The sequence below is a fragment of the Lynx rufus genome, unplaced genomic scaffold, assembly GCF_022079265.1.
Source record: "Lynx rufus isolate CCGP_SWC_20201006 ecotype Redwood Valley unplaced genomic scaffold, mLynRuf1.p SCAF_1, whole genome shotgun sequence".
NCBI classification, from domain to species: domain Eukaryota; kingdom Metazoa; phylum Chordata; class Mammalia; order Carnivora; family Felidae; genus Lynx; species Lynx rufus.
In genome coordinates this window covers 67716329-67740901 of record NW_025814823.1, presented here as the reverse complement: position 1 = coordinate 67740901, position 24573 = coordinate 67716329, and the positions used below count along the sequence as shown (strand labels likewise).

The window sequence follows — 24573 nt, the reverse complement described above, 5'->3', positions numbered from 1 at the left end:
ATGTAATCTATCATTGTTACAGATACATTCTCAGTATGTTTAAAGTATTACCCAGGATTACCGCTTACCATATCATAATTACTTTAACATGACATTAAATGTAATACATATTAATAGTTGCATGTTTTATTAAGTAAATATTCAGCACTTAATTGGGGGGGGGGTGGAGAATACCACAACCCAAGTTTCACCAGAAAAATACTCTTACCATTCTCAATTTAAAATGCTTTACCTGATTGAAAACTTTGCAATAAGGGCTATAAGGCTCACTTCTTTTAAAAACCATCTTATTTAAATGTTCATAGCATACGGTCACATAAAAAAAGCCACAAAACAATAAATATGAAAGGATTCCTGTTTTTAATGTATATGACCATATACTTTAGTTATCTTCTGAAAATAGGACACTGCCCTTATTCAAGGTCCTTACAACATCTAACAGGAAACTCTGTTACTTCAACTTGAACAAAGAAGGATAAGCAACTACCCTAATGTTACTAAACAGCTTTTGGTCACAGAAGATCATTTTAGGGGCGTCTGGGTGGCTCAGTCGGTTAAGCCACCGACTCCAGATTTCTGCTGAGGTCACAGTCTCACAGCTTATGGCACTGAGCCCCCATCGGGCTCTGCGCTGACAGCACGGAGTCTGCTTGGAATTCTCTCTCTTTCTCTCTCTCTGCTCGTCCCCCACTCGTGTTCTCTCTCTCTCAGAATAAACTTAAAAAAAAAAAACTTAAAAAAAGATCATTTATATGTAGGACATATATGACATATATATGTATGTTGTAGGTATAATATGTATACTGTACACATGCATAGAATATATATACATACATACACGCACATATATATGCATAAAACATAGACTAATATATATGCACAGAAAAAGTATGAAAGATATAAATCCCAAATGAACAGCATTTATCTCTGGATGATACGAAATCTATCATTTAAATTTTTATTTTGCTATTTATCTATTCTAACTTGTCTGAAGTTAGAACTTGTCTCAACAAAAAAAAGGCTGAAATTTTTATTTTTATATCCCCCTGAACTGGTTTCAACAGCAGAAATCTTTCCTCATATGGTGTACTAGTTCCACTAAGGAAGACTAATTTTCAAACTCAATGCCATCTTCCTAAAGTCATCAACACTTCCAGCTACTCTGGTAAACTTGTTCTAAACAAAAGGATGTTAAACATGTGCTAATTTCATATACATCAACGTTTAGATACTGCAAATCAAATTCCTTGAAGACTAACCTTCATCATACATTTCTTCTATTAAATAGGCCTCTGCTCGATCTTTCAGGGCATTCACATTGTCAGGCTCCGTCTGTAAAACTTCAGAACACACTCGAATAGCTTCAACAGGCTTCTCATCCTATAAGTAAATGTGAGAAAAGGATTTATGGCTGTTTTGCCATATATTAAGTTTTCACACTTCTGTGAATGAATCAACTGTTACCTTAGAAAAGCAGTGGCAAATTCTTTCTTTTGAGCGAATCGTATATTCAGCAACACTCGGCTCTGTTTTCATGACAGACTCATATTTGCTGGTCGCATCTGTGTATCTATTAATGAGCAAATCATGATGAGTAACAATGAAATTCTATCTCAGGGGTTAAAGAAAGAGCCCTCTACTCTTCACTAATCGTTGCTCAATCAATTCACCTAAATGAGTACGTGCCTTCAAACACGACTTTTACCTTACTATCAGTCAAAAGTTGGGAGATAAAACACATGACCACAGAAAATGTCTATGTACAAATCAAAGCATACCTGTGAATACCAATCAAACAAAATGATGAATTTCTTTACAGAATAATGCTCATGATTTTGAAACAGAGTAAAACATCTTCTTAAAGTCTGACTTACACATGGCATTTTTCAGCAAAATAGAGATCAGGTTTATTTCTTGGTCCCTACACACCTTCATGAAATAACAAAGCCCATTATCTACATGTCATTTTATACAATGAATGTCAATATTCACAACTAAGTACAATGTGGTTCCCTGCAAAAAGAACCTGCTTAAATTCCCAACTTACTAGCTTTCTGAGAATAAAAGCTATTTCAGCCTTTTTTTAAAAACTAGTGAAAAATATTAGCCATGTTATACATGAAGTTACTTTCCTCAGTAACGGCACACTAAACAATATATTTATATGCCACTGTGGCACATTTTTCCCAAAATGCATTACAATCTTCACATTTAAATGCTGATGTATTAAAACACAGATTTCAGCAGAACACTTAAAACAGAAGTTATTGATGTCAAAATCCTAGCTGGGATAGTGTTGTATAGTTTCCCAAGATAGTACAACAGTTGTAGGAAGCCGTACAGAGCATGCAAAACCTTGCTTTCCTTTTTACAACTACATTTGAAATGATGATTAGATCAAAACAAAAAGTTCAGTTAGAAAGTACTGAACTTCACTTGAAAAAAAAAAAGGTAGCTTCTGGGAAAGTGGAGTGAATGTACTTTCCCCAGTTCCGCCAACTAGGTACAATTAAATACCCCTACACATTATGTATTTGTCAACATATGAAAAAACTCAGCAAGGGGAGAGAAGGAGGCAGACCAGCCCAGGACATGCGGCCTGAGGGGGAAACACAATATGGGAAAGCTTCCCGGGTTTTTTTGTTTGCTTCATATACTGCAGACTTGGAGCTGAAGAGACCAGCAACCCAGAAATGCCAATGGGTGCAGACAAAAAATCCAAAACCCAGCAAGAGCCTACTCTCTCAAGCCACAGGACCTGGAAAGGGCAGCCTGGCAAGACAGAAAATTTATGACAATAACAGCTCCACTCCAGCCAAACGCCACAGAAGAAAAAATAAGGCTCCCTGCCAATGCCAACAGGTCAAGTGGAGAGGCTATGACGAGGTGTGCCCACACCCCCACCATGGTGGTGTCAGAGAAGGCCAAGTGGGAAGCTAGGACTTTCATCCATGGCTGGAAGTAAATATCCCCCAACCTCCACCTGCTCCAAGCAGTAGTGAGAAACCCCACACCTCAGCTATCAACAAATGCCAACGGGGAAAACTTCTACCTCCCCGACAGCAACAAAGTGATACCCGCCCCTGCTTTGCTGGAACAATGTCTGAAAAAGCCAGGCAAAACAGATTTAAATTAAAAAACAGTCTTATAAAATGAAAGTGTCCAGGTTTCAATCAGAAACCACTCATCATACCAACAGACAGTAAGATCTCAAGCTGAACGAGAAAAGACAATAAATTCCAAAACCAATTATCTGACAAAGATCTTAAAGTAGCCTTGGCAATAGCAGCAGTGACAAACATGCTTAAAGAAATGAAAGCAATAGACGGCCTTGGCAAAGAAACAGAAGAGATACAAGAATAACGTTTGGTTATCAGAACTGAAAACTAGAAAAACCCAAATAAAAAGTTCACTGAACGTGCTCAACAGTAGAATGGAGGGGACAGAGAAAAGAATCAGTGAATTGGAATGATAAAAAAAATTACGAAATCTGATCAGAAAGAAAAGGAATGGAGAAAAATGAACAGAGCCTCAGGGACCTGTGGGGCTGAAACAAAAGAGCTAACATTTATGTCAATCAGAATCTAAGACAAAAACTAGAGATAGAGGGTAAAGCTAAAAAAATATTTCAAGACATAAAGGCTAAGGGGCACCTGGGTGGCTCAGTCAGTTAAGTATCAAACTGTTGATTTCAGCTCAGGTCGTGAGCTCATGGTTCATTGGTTCGAGCCCCACATCCGGCTCTGCGCTAAAGACAGCTCGGAGCCCAGAGCCTGCTTCAGATCCTGTGTCTCCCTCTCTCTCTCTGCCCCTCCCCCGCTTGCACGCTGTCTCTCTCTCAAAAATAAATAAATATTTAAAATATAAGCAATCTTTAAAAAGAAGTAATGGCTGAAACTTCCCAAGTTTGACAAGACACAAACCTACATATTCTAGAAGCTAAATAAATTCCAGATAGGATAAAAACAAAGAAATCCACACCAAGATACACCATAATTAAACTTCTGAATACTAAAAACAAAGAAAACAAATTTTGAAAGCAGTCAGAGGAAAATATGTTATTTTAGGGAAAAACAATCAGAATGACCATGGGTTTCTCATCAGGAACCATGGAGGCCACAAAGAAGTGGTACAATATTTTTCAGGTGCTCTAACAAAAGGACTTAACTGAGAATCTTATACCACAAGAAAGTCTCTATATGCTCTGTATACATCTCTATCACTCTAGATCCCACATTATCTTTTAACAATCAGTTTATATGTCCGTCTCCCACACTAATCTTTAAGCTTCTTAACACCAAAAACCATGTCATATTCATCTCTGCACCCCTTAGTACATTGTCAGTGCCTGACACAGGAGATAACTCAATAAATATTTGGTGAAATATAAATAAATCTGCTGGTAAGAATATTATGCAGTTACTATTACTTATATTCCGCCTTATTAAAAATAAGTACAGGGGCACCTGGGTGGCTCAGTCAGTTGAGCATCCAACGGAACTCACGCTTCGTGAGTTCGAGCCCCACGTCAGGCTCTGTGTTGACAGCTCAGAGCCTGCAGCCTGCTACAGATTCTGTGTCCCCCTCTCTCTCTGTTCCTCCTCTACTCACACTCTCTCTTTCTGTGTATCTCAAAAATAAATAAATATTTAAAAATAATAATATTAAGTAGAGCTACAGTAGTTTTGCCAAGGCCCAGGGCTATCTAGGATAGTCTATCCTCAATGGCTAATGAGTAAGAGAGCAAGCAGTTCAACTCTTCTTTTGTGCCCAGAAAAGACAGAGAAGGGAGGCTGTAGACTGCAGACAAGCACATTCTTACCTGCCGTCTCTGATGAGCTCTTCAGCTGACTCAATTAGCTTATTAAGTTTCTTTACTTGTTTATAGTGTGCAAAACACCTTTTATGATCCTGGTCCAGTTTAAGACATTCACGAACTTCACTGCTCATGTATTTAAAAACAGGAAAATACTCCAAGTCAAAATAATTAATGACTGGTTTTCCACAATACAGAAATCACATTAAAGGTATTTTTTGCTTGTAACGATTAAACAAAACACACTGACTTAACAACTGACCATATACTTTTACATGTGGCATTGTGCCACACACACGTATTAACTCAAATTATAATAACTTAAGTAGAATTATACATTAAACACCCTATTTTCTTTCTGCAAATATATCTCTATTTTAATAAGCATAGCTCATGAAAATAAACTATGTGGAAATAAAATAACTTAGGGAAAATACAAAATATACAAATAAAGAATATAAAAACAACCTTAACCACAGTTTTAATTTAAAACTAAAGTCTTTAAAAATGGGATTATCATCTTACTGCCAACAGTGAAAAGAGGATGAGGACGAGATGTGTATGTCACTAGAGCTGACCTGAGGGACAGTTCATGGTCTCCTAGTTGATAGTACAGTGTGCTGATTTTATAAAAAGCCTCAGTATTATCATTCTTCAACTTTGATGCAGCTTTTAAGTCACTTATCGCTTTCCTAGGTTCCCCCTCTTTTATGAAACATTCAGCTCGAAGTTCCCGTAGTTCTGCATCCCAAACACAAACCTTGAGAAACAAGAGAACTAGACTTTAAGAAGCAGTAAACTATGCACACTCATACTTCATCCCGCGTAGTTTGCTGACACACTTATCAACATGAAACCATCTTCAATTACTGTGATTTCTATATCGTAAAGTATTAAAAAGGCTGATACAATTCAGATGCGACAAAATAATTTCTCCAAGGATATCTTCAATTCTAATGGGGGAAGGGATGTATACGCTAAGAAGGCCCCTTTCCTACTTCCTTCAATTATATAATTTTAAAACTCTGAAAATAAGAATACATGGCATTACTATTAGAAGGCTGCTCCCAGTGAAGCACATCTGATTTTGAAAAGAATATTCTTTAGTCAGGTTTTTGTACTTAATCAACAATTCTAATTTCTAGTTCCAAAACATAAAATCTAGGTTCTAAACCTGCAAAATACTTCTATTCTACTAATAACTAAATAGAACTCTCTTTTGTAAAATGTTGTCTCCTTGAAATTAAATTCTCATACCACAAAAACAAAGAAAAGAGGAGAACAATGTGAGAAGGTGGAGGCTTCACCATTTCCACTTTGTCAAAATGTTTATAAATGCATGAGTTTTTTTTAAAAATGTAAACCCAAAAGGTCACCAATAGGGCCTGTGGAAGTATCTTTACACATTTCTTAGAGCTGTTCTAAGGTCATATCAACTTTTCACATATTTTAGATACCAAAATCAACACGTACATAAATTAAATATCTTGGCTAATCAAGTAGGTAAAAATGGTTATCTAAGTCCTGGAAGATAAAAATTATAACTTTATGTTTCCTTAACAAATCATAAACAAAATAATTTAATAAAACATGAATTCCACTCGACTGTATCACACAATTTCCTCTATAAAATTATCAAAGAAGCACCTACTCTACATACGTTAAGTTTCCTGCCATGATTAAATGCAATTGTACATCAAAGTGCCATGAAAATGATAAATAAACAAGAATTAGGATTGCTCCTACTTGAATATCTCAGTAGACTTCCTTCTGAAACCATCTGTCATTAAGTCCTTCAGAGGCAAGGAAACTATAGACTGAGCTCTTGTCTTGACCTCTGGGGCTTGTCAACATTCCATCTGCTTCTTCCCTATAGACTTCTCACTCTAAACCTTCTTCCCCTGAAACATTACTTTTCCTTTTTCTTCAACCAGTTCTTTCATCTTTCACCCCCTTTATCTAACTTCTAGAATTCTCTCCACCCCCCCATGCAAAATCAAACAAAAACAGTAAAGCAAGCAATGTATAAAAATGTGTAACTCCCATTCCACAGCACATCGAGTACATTTACTGCAAACTCCAGTTCCAAATTTTGTTCTACATAAACACCATCTCTCACTTAAGAGCTAAAAGCCCAAGGACCAATGTGATCTTATCCTCTCTAGGTTGCTTGTGATACATAACATGTCAAAGTGCATGAATGTGCCTCAGAGTAAAACACAGCATGTGTCAGGCTTGCCAGCTGCAATGTCTAAGAAACTTACCTCTAAAATCTTATCAAGGAAGGTTATAGCAGCAGTATAATCTGAGCTTTCAAAAGCATCAAGCGCTTGTGAGCGCAAACGCTGCATTTCATCAGATTTCACAAGTTGAAACTGGGCTTCCTTTTCTTCATTTTCACTTGGATTAGATTTGAGCTATAAGAATGAGAAGAGAAATTAAGCAGGGTTTTTAATCTCTTAAATCTAATACCCATAGTACACACAACGATCTGACCATCGTAAATACTTAAATTCATCAGGGGAAAAAAGGGTAAGAGACGTTGGCAAAACTGGCTTGTGCAAGAACTTGCCCCCAGGGCTGACCAGCATGAGAGCACCTTTACCTCCATTTGTAAGGTACACAGGAGCGAGCTGTGAAATGACCTATGGTCCCCGCACCTTCCTAGGATGCAAACACACTTAGGACTGTGAAAGAGCAGAGATGAATGAAGTAAGGAGAGCACCCTCCTCACTCTTAGGTTAAGCTCTGCGGAGTAATGAGAGTTTCATGTAGTGGGCCTTCTAGTTCTATATCCTAAATGTGTATTTTTAAGAATAAAATGATTTTACCAAAATAATGAAAAACATAGGGAAACTGAGGAGATGGCAGTATTTTTTAGAGGTTATAGAACAAAGATTTGGCACCAGAGGGGATAAGGTGTAATGAGTAAGGAAGAATTTATGGGGGGAAATTAGAGTAATACTTTATCACAAGGCTTCTAATGGAGTTTTAAGACATGTACACATTGTCTCTCTTTTTTAATAACTTTATAAAGGTATAATTTATACCATAAAATTCATGCATTTTAAGTATGTGATTCTGATTTTTAACAAATGTACCAAGTATGTGACCGCTACCACAGTTTTAGGCCATTTCTGTCAAACTTTTAAGATCCCTTGTGTCTGCTTACAGTTCATTCTTGCTCCCAGCCCAGCCTAGGCACAGGGACTCTGAACAATTTCTTCCTCCATATGGAAAATCTTAACCTTAATGGCTTAGAAAAATTGAGTGCCTACATTTAAAAGCTATTGACTTGGGTGAGGGGGGGACTTTTTTCATGGCAATTATAGTTTATATGTAATAACTTCTGAAATCTAATATTCTTACCAAGATGGGAATCATAGTTGATGGGTTCCAATTTGGGGTGAGGTAGTGCCAATGGGAGATTATTTCTAGAAATGTCTCTCCTTCGACTGACCAATAATACTGCTTCTCCTTTTAGTGGATTCATTTTTTTAAAAAAACACCCTACTAGCTACCTGGTAGGAGAGAACACTCCACATGAGAAACCTTGAGCATATTATTTCTTGGTAGAGGCTCTACATTTCTCCATTTGGTTTTCAGGATACTTAAGGTATTCTGTTTTGTCTGTTTAATCCTTAGCTTTGAAGGAATGGACAGGACTCTAAGTATTCATAGGTAACTAGGAACTCACAACCTCAGCTTGCTCTGGCAAGGACTGTCCCTTCATGACTGAATTATCCAGCTGAAGGGAGCTGCTGAGAGGCCGTGGCATGTTTATCTATGACTGTTTCATCATCTTCGGGCTGGTCTTGAATACTTCTGCCAGACCACACTGGAAGGAGGAAAATGTGCAGGCACTATCACTTTGCTCTTGGTAAAAGTAGTTTATTGATAACTTGTTTCCTGTACGTATACTACCACTCCTTTTTGAATAGGATACATTAGAATGGATTAGAGATTGCCTCTTGTATGGAATTTGTCCCTTTTCTCTCTCAAACTTTACAGTCTAATCTCTACCACACAATTTTTCTTGCTGGAAGGTGAGAGCAGGTAAAGTCCTAAAGCCTGAGATTGAGGATGGAGCTCAGGCTCACTTGGTGCTCAGACAATGGGAATGGGAATGAGAAAGAGGGGGTGAGGTCAGGTCTGGAGCTCTTTGAGGCTGGAGGGAACTAGGGGAGGGAGGAGATTCTTGCAAGGAGATTCTTGCAAGGAGGGAAGAAAGGAGTCTGAGACTAAGGACTTACTTGTAACCCTGAGGACTTTCAAAGAGGGTTAAAGGAGATGAAAATTTTCACTCTTACCACAGGCCGGGCTCCTCCAAGATATTTACATGTAGGGATTGGACCCTGCTAGCATTTCCCTCTCCTTTTTTCACATTTCTTGATATCCCTTCTCTTTCTTTAGTGTTTCGTATTTCAGACCCTTTCAACCAAACCGCTACCTATGACAATATTCTATTTCTTATTTCTTACCGTTTACTGCGATCACTGAGCTTTTGGATATAAACCCGTAATAGCTATGGGATGGGGGGCTTATTAAAAGGGGTGAGCTGCTCTCTAATCTAATCTAAATACACTCCCATTTCTGGGATTTCAAATGAAAACTACAGGTTGGTAGTGGTGGTGGGCAGACTTCTAAGATGGCCCCAAAAGACCCCCAGGCTCCTGGAATTCATACCTTTGTGTGATCCCCTCTCCTACTCCTTTTAAGAAACAGAATGTGACAAAGGTGACAGGACATCACTTCCTTAGTTAGGTACAAAACACTGTGACCTCCATCTTGCTAGCACTCACTCTCTTGCTGGCATCTCTTGCCTTCTCACCTGTTCACTCTGACGAAGCAAGCTGCCTGCTGTGGGATGCTTTATGGGGAGACCCACAAAAGAAAGAACCAAGGGAAGCCTCTGGCTGACACTCAGAAAAAACAAAGGCCTCAACCTAACAGCTCAAGAGGAATTACATCCTGCCAACAACAAAGTGAATTTGGAAGTAGTCCCTTCACCAGCCAAATCTTCAGATAATACTGCAAGCCTATCTGACACCTTAACTGTAGCCTAGGAGAGACCCTGGGGCAGAGGACCCAGCTAAACCTGCCCAGATTCCTGACCCCATGAACTGTAAGATCACAAAGGTAGGAAGCTTTAAGCTGCTAACTTTGAGTAATTTGTTAAGCAGCAACAGAGAACTAATATAGTGGTTTTACCATTTTTCAATGGCCAGGTTGTGAATATTTCCAAACAGATTTTCTACCATTAATGTTTTAAAATAAAATCTAAATGGGGAAAAAAACAAACCCTCAGCCCAAACCTTGGCTTTATCACTTACTATCTGTATATTATTTGCATTTTCTTCACCAATAAAAGGGGAATAATAATGCTTACACCCTGAGGAGCAGTCATTGAGAAATCAAAAGGACCACCACATAGCGAGTATTCCAAAAAATGCTAATAAAAATTCCAAGCTCCTTTTTTGAACTTTCTAGAATATATAAATTCATAATGAGGACAGGATGCAAGACATAATACACACTTTAAAAGGCCATTCAATTTATTTATCATTGCATTCCATACCAGCCAACTTGAACTGGATGCCTTTACAATTAAAGTCCCAGAATAATAAAACCTTAATTTGACTCAAGGTCAAAATAAAATTAGACTTTAGCATAAAATATATTCACCAAACTGCCTGTTGCTCAAGAAATTAATCTTCCAATTCTATTAAATTTAATTATGGTTTTAAGAGGTAAGTAGCACAAGTTTACATTTTTAATTTGTTACTATTTGATAACATGGAAAAATATGTAATATTTGAGGTATATTGCAATATTCTCTAGCAACTCCTAGAATTTGCCTTCACCAATTCTTTCCTAAGTCTTTAAGGGATCTATACAAAAGTAATACTAATTTGAATGTCAATAAAAAGCCCCAATTTTTGAAAAATAATTATATCCAAGCCAGGGAGTAGGTGATTGAGTTAAAGTATTCTAAGGCCCCTGTAATTTTCTGGAGGAAGCTAAAGATATTGATTACCTATAAACCTTAGTAAGCATGGATGTTGAAATTCGTGAAGTAATGACCAAGAGAAAAAGATATTCTTAAGGACTATCTTCACTGACACAAAAGAAACAGTTGGATAAATAGAATCTAAGAGAAATAGACACAAAAGATGTAAAGTTGCATTTCTTATACCAACCAAGCCAGCAAAAATACTACTGATACCAAGTGGTATTGAAGTTATGGGGCTCATAGAACCCCCCTAAACTGCTGGTGGGAATATAAATTGGAATAACCACTTAACGAGACAGTGCCAAACTGGCCAGCTTTAAAATGCCCATAACTTTCAAAGTAGCAATTATCCTCTTAGGTATATATCCTATAGTAGTGATTCTCAGTGTATGATCCAGGGACCCTTGGGAATCCTTAATACTCTTTCAGGGGTCTGTGGGGCCAAAACACATATGGATAAAAGACAAAGTACCCATTCAAAGTGCAGCCTAAACTAATGGATTTCATTATGACAGAGTACTACAAGTTCACTGGCAGGATTTCAGAGTCCACATTGCAACTAACCAATAACAACTACTGGAGTTTTGGTGTAACATCGAAGAGTATCCACAATTATATAAAAAGACTATTAAAACATTCTTCCTTTTCCAACTGCTTATATGTATAAACCACATTTTCTTCAATAGTACTTCAACCAAAATATAAACCAGATCTGGGAATCTGATGGTCTTCAAGTAAGCCACATATTAAAGAGATTTGTAAAAATGTAAAACTTATCTCATTAAACTTTTTGTTTTTGAAAATATAGTTAGGTTGCATGCAAAAAAAATCTATATTAACATAATGGGTTTGTTACTTTTAAATTAATAAGTATTTTTTAATTTCTAAAATTAACTTCTAATCCCGTAAATATTGCTAAACAAAAGGTCTCTGGAGGCCTCCATATTGACTAGTATAATGGGATCCTGAGAGCCATCCTAAGAACTGCTGCCCTAGAGGGACGCAGCACGTACAAGGAAAACGAGCAAGAACGTTCAATGAACCTGACAAAATATAAATTCAAATATTTGTGAAATTCGTAAATAAAACCTACCAGAAATGAAACATGGAAATGTGAGGATAGGCTAATTTCTCACAATTATAACACAAGAAAAAAGGTATCTTCAAGATTCCAAAACTCTCTTGTTCCCTCACACAATTTTCATCAAACCAACACCCTTTTCATGTCCCATCTCCTCCTAGCCTCCCTAACTGTTCCATACTATGGTAGTAATCGCTTCTCTCTAAATGCCGAAATCACGTAAGAAACTCTTAACAAGGAAGTAACCTAAGAAATCATCCTGCCCAATCAACTCGCACTTTGTAAATGAAAATACTGAGTCTCACAGTATTGACAGGATAATGATAACTTGCCCAACATCACACAGCTAATCAGGAGAAAAAGTGAGGTGGGTCTCCCAACTTCTAGTCGTGTTCTTAATTCTTAATCTTATCGTTTTATCCAAACTTATATGTCACTTCTTATAAATATCTCTGTGCTATTAATTTTTTACATATTTAGCGCTTATTTCCTCCAACTAAAGTATAAACTGCTAAAAAACAGGACATATGCCTTAATGCCTACATTGCATGCCTATCTTTCTTTTTTCATTTATACTATTACCCATGAGCTAGATATTACTACCCCAACTTTAGATAAAGAAATTGAATGATTATGTAACTTGCCAGAAGTCTTGCTTACTTTCCAACTAAGGTCTGTATCTCCAAAGCCCATGTTTTTGGATGATGGTGATGATGAAGATCAATCATGACAGCAGAAAACATTTACTGAGTCCTCTCTAGGTTTCAGGCAATATTCTAAAGCTAAACCAAAAGCCCTAAAGGGCATTTTGGATTATCTCCATTTTACACAGGAGGAAACTATGGCTCAAAGTCACTTCCAGAGCCTACATTCTTTTTTTTTTTTTTTTTTTTTTTTTTTTTTTTTTTTAATTTTTTTTTTTTTTTTCAACGTTTATTTATTTTTGGGACAGAGAGAGACAGAGCATGAACGGGGGAGGGGCAGAGAGAGGGAGACACAGAATCGGAAACAGGCTCCAGGCTCTGAGCCATCAGCCCAGAGCCTGACGCGGGGCTCGAACTCACGGACCGCGAGATCGTGACCTGGCTGAAGTCGGACGCTTAACCGACTGCGCCACCCAGGCGCCCCCAGAGCCTACATTCTTAACCGCTCCCTCTTACATGTACGCTGATGCCAAACATGCAACTGCCCACCTTACATCTCCAGCAAGACATCTTAACAGCGTTTCACTAAGAAGAATTCCACGTCCCATTCCCAACCCACTGCCACTGTCACTGTCACCATCCCATGCTGTTCAAAAATGGCTCCTCTTGGGGCGCCTGGGTGGCTCCATCGGTTAAGCGGCCGACTTCATCTCAGGTCATGGTCTCGCACTCCGTGAGTTTGAGCCCCGCGTCAGGCTCTGTGCTGACAGCTCAGAGCCTGGAGCCTGTTTCAGATTCTGTGTCTCCCTCTCTCTGACCCTCCCCTGTTCATGCTCTGTCTCTCCCTGTCTCAAAAATAAATGAAACGTTAAAAAAAATTTTTTTTAAAAATGGTTCCTCTTATTATTTAGGATGTTAGATTCCTCTTTCCTTGATGTAATTAGGAGTCCAACTCCATTTTACTGCTGCTATCTTTTAAGCCTCATCCTTCCCTCTTCCCTTTCTGCCTCACATCTAAAGCAAGGTGATAAAGCATACTTTGATTTCTCTCAGTGGAATGAGTCTTACCATCAGCCCATCAACATGACTGCATATGCACAAAAATGGTCTAGCACGCTTGACTCCAGTTATTAACACCGTTGGTACTATACATACAGGTTTTAACTGCCAAAGTCTTCATGAAGTTAATGTATAACAGAAAGGCAATGAGCAGAGCAGTGTGATAATAAAAACTTGTGTCTTAGTCTCAAATAGCTCTTTCTATAAGCACAAAATAAAAATATTAAGTTATAAGAAGGCATTATTAACCAGCAGCATATATTCTTTTAATACAGCATAAAATAATAACATGTCTTACAATTGATAGCTCCTTATATCTGATGAATTATGGCATATTTATACTATTACCCATATATAGCATTATTTCTGATTCAAAGAAAAAGAGAGCAACTGTAGCAAGCTATAGCACACATTGCTATCTTTATATTAAATTATAACTAAATTTATTTCATGCCTTTAAAAGTACTGCTCCCTTTTCTTCCTAGTTCATAATACTTAGTATTTTTTTTTAACTTTGGTTATTTCTGATTTAGTTAACTTGAGGCACCACAATCATTCTTTCTGTACTAAAAGATTAAAGATGGAAAAAACAATGCCTAAAGTTATATTGATGCATTTGGTAGATTTATGGTAGTTTGTTTTCAAGTAACACAAACTACCAATGAAGAGTTTATTTATTAAAAATCACACCAAAGCTTTGTACTTAAATTAAAAATTAAATTGCAATTGGCACTGATATTTATCTAATAATATGGCTTCTCACCAAAAACAAAATGTGAGTTGCCAATTTCATCAAAATAAAAAATACCGAAATATGAAATAAACATTTAAACTGATCATTACCTTCACTGTATTTGGATCACATGGAACACTGCCTTGATCTAAAGATTTCTCACTTAAACCCAAAGCATTGATAGCAAAGATAAATAAGGAAAAGATAAAACACCAAAGTCCCAAAACAGATGAGTTTAAAGTGCATTTACTGTATCTTGAAGTTGATAAGAAGGAAGAATTTATAGATCACAAATTATTAAATAAAACAAGTTGCTGAGAATCAGGAAAATTTTTAAAACATTTTTTTTAATGTTTATTTTTTATTTTTGAGAGAGAAACAGAGCATGAGCAGGGAAGGGGCAGAGAGAGAGGGAGACACAGAATCCAAAGAAGGCTCCAGGGTCTGAGCTGTCAGCACAGGGCTCAAATTCACTAACCATGAGATCATGACCTGAGCCGAAGTCATACACTTAACCAACTGAGCCACCCAGGCGCTCCAGGATATTTTTATAAAAATAAGGGAGTCGGGGGCGCCTGGCTGGCTGAGTGGGTTAAACATCCAACTCTTGGTTTCAGCTCAGGTCAGCACAGAGCCTGCTTGGGATTCTCTCTCACTCTCCCTCTCTCTCTGCCACCCCCACTCATGTTGTCTCTGTCTCTCTCAAAAATAAGTAAACTTAAAAAAAAAAAAAAAGAATAAGAGCATCAAACCATATGATCATTTTCAACAGATGCAGAAAAAGCATTTGACAAAGTACAACATCCATTCACGATAAAAACCATCAACAAAATAGGTTTAAAGGGAACAGACTTCAACATAATAAAGACCATATATGAAAAACCCACAGCAAACATCACCCTCAATGAGGAAGAATGGAGAGCCCCTCCCCTAAGGTCAGGAACAAGACAAGGATGTCCACTCTCACCACTTCTATTCAATATATCACTGGACATCCTAGCCACAGCAATCAGACAACAAAAAGAAATAAAAGGCATAAAAATCTATAAGGAAGAAGTCAAACTTTCCCTATTTGCAGCTGACATGATATTATATACAGAAAACCTGAAAAACTCTACCAAAAAACTGCTAGAACTGATTAACAAATTCAGTAAAGTCGCAGGATACAAAATTACTCTACAGAAATCTGTTGCACTTCTATACATCAGTAATGAAACAGCAGAAAAAGAAATTAAGAAAACAATCCCATTTACTACTGTACCCCAAATGGTAAGATACCCAGAAATAAACCTCACCAAAGAGGTGAAAGACCTGTACTCTGAAAACTATAGAACACTGATGAAAGAAACTGAAGATGATGCAAAGAAATGGAAAGACATTCCATGTTCATGGATTGGAGGGCACTGTTAAAATATCTATACTACCCAAAGCAATCTGCACATTTAATGCAATCTCTATCAAAATACCAACAGCATTTTTCACAGAACTAGAACAATCCTAAAATTTGTATGAAACTACAAAAGACCTGGAATAGCCAAAGCAATCTTAAAGAGGAAAAAAAAAAAAAAAAACAACTAAGTTGGAGGCATCACAATTCCAGACTTCAAGCTATATCACAAAGCTGTAGTAATCAAACAGCATGGTACTTGCACAAAAATAGAAATATATAGATCAAGGGAACAGAATACAAAATCCAGAAATAAACCCACAATTATATCATCAATTAATTAATCTTTGACCATCCAATGAAAGACTCTTCAATGAAAAAGTCTCTTCAACAAATGGTGTTGGGAAAACTGGATAGCAACATGTGGAAGAATGAAACTGGACCACTTTCCTACGCTATACACAAAAATAAATTCAAAATGGATTAAAGACCTAAATGTAAGACCTGAAACCATACAAATCCTAGAAGAGAGCACAGGCAGTAATTTCTCTGACATCAGCTGAGCAACTTTTTTCTAGATATGTCTCCTGAGGCAAGGAAAACAAAAGCAATAATAAACTATTGAGGCTATATCAAAATAAAAAGCTTCTGCACTTGTTGTGATGACTACACGGTGATGTGTGGAAGTGCTAAATTACTATATCGTACACCTGAAACCAATATAACACTGTAAGTTAACTAATGGAAATTAAAATAAAAACTTTAAAAAATAAAACAAATTTAAAAAATAAAAAGCTTCTATACAGTAAAGGAAACAATCAACAAAAACTAAATGGCAACCTACAAATTGGGAGAAGATACTTACAAAAGACATATCCAATAAAGGGTATCTAAAATATGTAAAGAACTTATAAAATTCAACACCCAAAAACAAATAATCCAATTTAAAAATGGGCAGAAGACATGAACAGACATTTCTCCAAAGAAGACATACAGACGGCCAACAGACATATGAAAAGATATTCATCGTCACTCACTGTCAGAGAAATGCAAATCAAAACTATACCTCACACCTGTCAGAATGGCTAAAATCAACAACGCAACAAACAATAGGTGTTGGCGAGGATGCAGAGAAAGGGGAACCCTCTTGCATTGTTGGTGGGAATGCAAACTGGTGCAGCCACTCTGAAAAACAGAATGGAGTTTCCTCAGAAAGTTAAAAATAGAACTACCCTATGGCCCAGCAATCACACTACTGGGTATTTACCCAAAGAATACAAAAACACTAATTCAAAGGGACACATGCACTCCTATATTTATAGCAGTGTTATTTATAATAGCCAGGATATGGAAGCAGCCCAAGTGTCCATCGATTAATCAAAGGATAAAGAAGATGTTTAAGAAACAGGACTGCCTGGGTAGCTCAGTCGGTTGAGTGTCCCACTCTTGGTCTTGGCTCAGGTCATGATCTCACAGTTCGTGGGATCAAGCCCCACATAGGGCTCTGCACTGACAACACGGAGCCTGCTTGGGATTCTCTCTCCCTCTCTCTCTCTGCCCCTCCCCCGCTCACTCTCATGCTTTCTCTCTGTCAAAATAAATAAATTTTTTTAAAAAAGATGTTTAAAAAACAAAACAAATGAGCAAAGGGGAAAAAGAAACTAAGAAACAGACTCTTAACTACAGAGAACAAACTAATGGTCACCAGAGGGGATGGGGGCGGGGTAGGTGGGTGATTAAGGGGATTAAGGAGTGTGCATTTGTGATGAGCACTAAGTGATTAAAATAAAAACTTGAGGAAAAAAAAGTATAAGACAGGCATATTTTCTCTACCCATCCTTCTCTCCTAAATAATTGTTCTCTGAGTTTCTATCTGAGGGAATAGCATGGACATGTAACCAATTTGAACAATCCAGAAACCTGGGCATCATACCTAATTGTTCCTTCTCCCTTAGCACAATCACTGCATCTCTCTTGATCCAACCTCCTAAATGTCCACCTATTTCTCTCAATCCCCACCTACTCCAGCCTAATCTTTGGCCTCCATAAAGTCACACTTGGACTACTTACTGCAACAGCTTAATTATCAGACTGTTTACTTCCACTTTCATCTTCTTCCAACCCATTTTGCAGAGTAGTCTGGGTTTTACTGAAGCAAAACCCTGATCATGACATTCCCAGCATAAACCTTCCATGGCTATTAAACGAATGAACAAACACACACCCAGGTCCCAGCACTACATATGTCCTCTCTGCAATCAGACCCCTGCTTACCTGTCCAGCATTCTCAAACCCCTACTCCAGTGGTACTAGAGGTGTCGTTTTCTTAAATGACAGGATGCTCACCATCTGCCTGGATGGCCCTCCCAGCCACTTTGCTAACACAGATTCATTCATTCTCTTACCATTCAGACTTCAAGTACATCCTCCTTTGAAAAGGCCTTTCTTGACTCCAGACTCCCAAATCCCAGCTAAGTTAGGTGACCATTCTGTCTGTTCCCACAGGGCTCAATCACAACATTTGTCATATGGTATCACATTCGCCAGATTATTTCTTACCCTAGTACAATCTCTCCAAAGGCTGAGACTAGTTTTCTTCATCAGCAATTCTCTAACACCTACCATTCTGCCTTGCAAATAATATGCACTCAAATGCTCACTGACCTAACAAATGACCACATGCACTGGCTACAGCAGGAGTCACTGATGGCTCCAAGACAAACTAAACCACGTAAAGTACTGATCAGGATTAGGATAGCTGGTATGGACCCGACGTGATGCTCATTTACAGGACAGCCTCCAACAGTAGAGTAACCTGTACACCTAACAAAGAACGAGTTTCTCACTGTAGCCCAAAAAGAGATTAAGTATATTCAAATTTCTGTTCCGTTATGTAAAATGTAGTTGAATACATCTACCTGGTTGTATACAGCACTTTACTAGTATGATTAAATCTTTACTATATGTAACAGGCTCGTAAATGCTCCTAAATACCACAAAAAGTCCATTTAACTAAAAAATATATAAAGCAAACAAGTTATTATGGATCATCTATATTCACAAATCTTTAAAAATTAATAAGGATTCTTTAATTGCTAAAAATAAAATGCAGTCATAACACAAAATTTATCTTTTCAAACGAGACCCAGAAATCATCTACTTTATGGTACCAAACTTTAAAGATAGGATGTCATCTATACAATTTCTATGCTTTGCAATGAGGAAAACAAGGTGCTCAGAAGGGAAGAACTTCTCAAAATCACCTTTCTTTCAAGAAGTACCAATGTTATCAGTTTCTTGCTTATCTTTCCAGAGGTTTTAGTCTGTATATAAGCAAATACACGTTTTCTCACACTTCTTAACGCGAATAACAACAAATGTTCTGTACCATGTGAAACACATACAGGTTTGAGTCCTGTGCCCATATTCGACAGGAATAGCCCTCAGAGCATGCATACAATTACTAATGACAGCAGAGAGCAACAGTACAGTGCATAAGAATGCAGGTTCTAGAATTTTCTAACCTACTTGCTTGCTACTGGTGTAATCTTGGGCAAGTCACCAAACTTCTCTGAACCTCTATTTGCTCAGCTGAAAATGAGACTACCAGTATGCCAGACCACAGGGGCAGAATAGCGATTAAGTGAAATAATCCATTCAAGTCCTTAGCAATACGCCCCGTGCATGCTGAGTGCTGTACAAACCATGGCTAAAGTACAAAAGTAGATCTAAAACCCAACGCTCCTTCCTGCCTCTTGTTCCAAAACGTGTCTTTTTTCTTCAGAATTTGTTTTATACAACTTTAAAACAGAAAAAAACTATAAATTTTAACCAATTGCCACTTATACCAGTTTAGCACACAAAAGTTTTCTGTAATCAGAAATAGCATTTACACACAATTTTTATTTTGCCCTTTAATTGACTTTATTTTGTAATGTAGGTCTATAAATCAATAGCAAACATAAATAATTCTTGTTCATGAATATTATTCTATCATACTGACACAATATTCTCTAATAGTTTCCAAAACAAATAGAACTCCAATAAGTATCTTTGGGCAAAATGTTTTTCTTTCATAATACTTACCGCCAGATTTTTCTGTAAAAGTTCTATTTATACTTGCAATGTCAACAGTATTATATAACTGGTAACATTTATAAACTGGAAAGTCTCATCAAGGTTGGGCTGTATGTTATCTATTTTTGCTAAACATAAGAGATAGTGGTCCTGTGAATAGTTCTAATGTTCATCTTTACATTTAGAAAGACTGGACACTGTAGACACTGGGTTTGGGTTTATATCTCGTGTTGTCCATCTGATAACATTCTTTTATCATTTTCCCAGTAGAATCAAGGTTCCAAATGCTTAAAATTTAATCATTTATATACATATGTTAACTGATAAGTTCTTCTCAATATTCTCATTTCATGATGCTCTAACACCTACACCCTTGGGACACTGTAATTACTGTTCAGACAAAAGATATACATGTCAGATTTTCTAATTATTAATCTGAATCTTAAGTCCAGGTATTTCCAATTTATTCCAAGTGAAACATAAAATAACTGTAAAATAATAAATTCTGTACTTGTATCTTCCTCTAAACCCAATCCAATCTAATATAATTATTATTACACACAACAAAATTGTTATTACATATTAAACATAGCTTTTGCAGTGTTAAGATTTAACTTGGCCTCCCATCTGTATTCCCATGGGGAACTGAGGTGGCTCTGTTGGTTAAGTGTCTGACTCTTGATCTTGGCTCAGGTCAGGATCGCATGGTTCGTGGGTTCGAGCCCTGCGTCAGGCTCCACGCTGACAATGTGGAGCTTGCTTGGGATTCTCTCTCTCCCTCTCTCTCTGCCCCTCCCTGCTCACTCTCTCTCTCTAAATAAGTAAATAAACATTAAAAAAATTTTTTTTTAATTTCTTCTACAAATTTAAATATGTGAACACTTTCCTGAAGAAAAAAAAATCACAAAGATTATTCAATATGAAAAATGAAATTAAAAACACAGTACCAGGGGCACCTGGGTGGCTCAGTCAGTTGAGCGTCCGACTTCAGCTCAGGTCATGACCTCACGGTTCGTGGGTTTGAGCCCCGCATTGGGCTCTGTGCTGACAGCTCAGAGCCTGGAGCCTGCTTCTGATTCTGTATCTCACTCTCTCTCTCTGCCCCTCCCCTGCTCACACTGTCTCTCTCTGTCTCTCAAAAATAAATAAATGTAAAAAACATTTTAAAAAAACAAAAAAACACAGTACCATTTTAAATCATCCCTCCCACACCCAAAAAAGAACTCGGGTATATACATTTAACAAAATATGTACAGGATCTGTACATTGCAAGTTACAAAACACTGATAAAAGAAATCAAAGACCTAAACAAATGGGGAGGCATATTATGTTCATGGATTGGAAGACTCAACATAATAAGTATTTCATTTCTCCCCAAACTGACTTTTAAGCTTATTGCAATTCCTTTCCTATCAAAATATCAGCAAGGCTTTTTGTAGACATAGAGAAGTTTATTCTAAATTTACATAAAAGGGTAAAGGCCAGGGAATAGCTAAAACGATACTGACAGAGAAGAATAAAGTGAGAAGGAATCACTCCATTCCCTAGTAAGACTCCTTATAGAGCTAAAACACCAACAGAGTACAGGAATGGCAGAGGGATAGACACACAGAAAACAGAAGAGAGAACCCAGAAATACACCCACCCAAGTACAGCAAACGTCTTATTTTTAAAGGTGTGAAAGCACTTCAGTGAAGGACAGAAAGCCTTTTCAAAATATGGTGCTGGAACAATGGCATATCCAAAGGCAAAACAAATCAACCTCAACCTAAACTTCACACATTACACAAACATTAAGTCAAAATAGAACACAGACTTAAATGTAAAGCATAAGACCATAAAACTTTAAAAAAAAATAACATAGGAGAAAACGTTCGGAACATAAGGCTTGGAGAATAGTTCTTCAACAGGACACCAAAAACAGTGTATGCAGAAGAAAAAGCAAAATGGATAAACTGAATTATCATCAAAATTAAAAACATCTTCTCTCTGAAACACCCTGTGAATAGTAAAAGACAAGCTATGGACAGGGAGAACATATTTGCCGACCACACATGTGATAAAGTATTGAAAATACATAAAGAGGGGCACCTGAGTGGCTCAGTCAGTTAAGCATCCGACTCTTGATCTTGGCTCAGGTCATGATTTCATGGTTCATGTGACCAAGCTCCCAGTCAGCCTCTGTGCTCACTGCGTGGAGCCTGCTTGGGATTCTCTCTCCCTCTCCCTCCCTCTCTCTGCCCCTCCCCTGCTAGCAGGCACACCCATGTGCTCTCTCAAAATAAACAAATTTTAAAAAGAAAAAAGCAGTGACAAAACCACATACTGGCAAAGATGCAGAGGAACATAAAATGGCACAGTCACTCTGAAAAGCAGTTTGGTGGTTCCTTATATAAAACTAAACAGGCAATTATGACACAACCCAGAAATTGCACTTCTAGGCATTTATCCCAGGAAAATGAAAACTTCTGTTCACACTAAAACCTATGCAAGAATATTTGTAGCATTAAAAAAAAAAAAAGTTCATACCAGTTTTATTCATAATTGTGAAAAAGTGGAAACAACCCAAATGTCCATTGATTGATGAATGAGTGTCACACACATACCATGGACTACTTAGCAATTAAAAGGAACTAAGTGATATATGCAACAATCTGAATGAATCTCCAGGGAATTATATGGAGTAAAAAAAAAGTCAATGCCAAAAGGTTATATAATGTTTGTCCATGTATAATGTTTGAAATGTCAAAATTAAAGAAATGAGTAACAAATTAGTGGTTGCCGAAAGTGGATGAGGGGCCAAAACAGTATGTGAGGGAAGTGGGTGTGCTTATAAAAGGGCAACAGGAAGGATCCTTGTGGCAACAGAAGTGCTGAGTATGTTAACTGCGGTGTAAATAAAACGTGTATCAAATTAAACACACACGCAGACACGGACACTAGGCCTGGGTGGCTCAGTCCATTGAGCATCTGATTCTTGGTTTTGGCTCAGGTCATAATCTCACAATTTGTGGGATGGAGCCCCACATCTGGCTCTGCACTGACAGTGAGGAGCCTGCTTGGAATTCTCTGTCTCCCTCTCTCTCTGCCCCTCCCCCGATTGCTGTCTCTTGCAAAATAAATACACAAACATTAAAAAAAAAAAAAAATCTGAATAGACAGATTGTATCAATGTCAATATCTTTGTTGTAATATCGTACTATAGTTTTACAAGATGTTATCATTGGGGGACAGTAGGTATTGGGTAAAGGGTACACAGGATCTCTCTGTATTATTAATTACAACTGTATGGGAATCTACAATTATCTCAATACAAATTTCAATTAAAAATAAAAAATCATTCAATTCAGTTGCACACTGTCATGGAAGTATCCTGTAATAATAATAGCAACGGCAATTTTAAGAATGCACTAGCAGAAGTATGACCGTCAGAAAACAATCGAAAAGTGGCAATGCTGGCTGGTTCCTTGAAAGAATAAACAAAATTGATAAGCCCCTAGCCAGGCTTATAAAAAAGAAAAGAGAGAGGACCCAAATAGATAAAATCATGAATGAAAGAGATCACAACAAACACTACAGAAATACAAACAACTGTACGAGAATACCATGAAAAATGATATGCCAACACACGAGGCAATCTGGAAGAAATGGACAAATTCCTAGAAACTCATGCACTACCAAAACTGAAACAGTAAGAGACAGAAAATTTGAACATACCCATAACCAGCAAAGAAACTGAATCAGTTATCAAAAATCTCCCAACAAACAGGGGCGCCTGGGTGGCGCAGTCGGTTAAGCGTCCGACTTCAGCCAGGTCACGATCTCGCGGTCCGTGAGTTCGAGCCCCGCGTCGGGCTCTGGGCTGATGGCTCAGAGCCTGGAGCCTGTTTCCCATTCTGTGTCTCCCTCTCTCTGGCCCTCCCCCGTTCATGCTCTGTCTCTCTCTCTGTCCCAAAAATAAATAAACGTTGAAAAAAAAAATTTTAAAAAAAAAAATCTCCCAACAAACAAATCTCCCAGAGTCCTGAGCCAGATGGCCTCCCAGGGGAATTCTACCATTCATTTTCTTAAAGAGTATTCTCTTTTTATTTTCTTTTTTAAGTTTATTTATTTATTTAGAGAGAGAGAGAGAGCATGCACACGTGAGTTGGGGAGGGACAGAAAGAGAGAATCCCAAGCAGGCTCCACGCTGTCAGTGCAGAGCTCGACACGGGGCTCGAACCCAAGGACCATGAGATCATGACCTGAGCCGAAACTAAGAGACACTCAACTGCACTATTCACCATGATCAAATGGGATTTATTGCTGGGCTGCAGGGCTGGCTTAGTGTTCGCAAATCAATCAGTGCAATACACCACATTAACACAAGAAAGGATAAGAACTATATGATCCTCTCAGGGGCACCTGGGTGGCTCAGTCGTTTGAGGGTCCGACTTTGTCTCAGGTCATGATCTCGCAGTTCGTGAGTTTAAGCCCTGCGTTGGACTCTGTGCTGACAGCTCAGAGCCTGGAGCCTGCTTCCGATTCTGTGTCTCCCTCTCTGTCCCTTCCCCCCTCATGCTCTGTCTCTCTCTGTCTCTCAAAGACGAATAAACAATAAAAAAAAAAAAAGAACTATAGGATCCTCTCAATAGATGCAGAAAAAGCATTTGACAAAATACAGCATCCTTTCTTGATAAAAACTCTCAAGAAAGTTGGGAGTAGAAGGAACATACCTCAGCATTATAAATGCCATATATGAAAGATTCACAGCTGTAACATCC

The 24573-nt window shown here is 37.7% G+C and overlaps 1 protein-coding gene across 2 annotated transcripts in view; it reads right to left on the bottom strand.

The window, feature by feature from the left end:
- Positions 1-24573, bottom strand: part of DNAJC3 (DnaJ heat shock protein family (Hsp40) member C3) — a 90654-nt gene that overhangs the window by 30499 nt on the left and 35582 nt on the right. For both annotated transcript variants that reach the window (XM_047081105.1, XM_047081115.1), the window contains 5 exons: positions 7081-7233; positions 5395-5576; positions 4823-4942; positions 1465-1570; positions 1260-1380 (listed from right to left, as the gene is read on the bottom strand). In XM_047081105.1, the coding sequence (XP_046937061.1) occupies positions 1260-1380; positions 1465-1570; positions 4823-4942; positions 5395-5576; positions 7081-7233 (682 nt within the window). The remainder of the gene's footprint in view (positions 1-1259; positions 1381-1464; positions 1571-4822; positions 4943-5394; positions 5577-7080; positions 7234-24573) is intronic.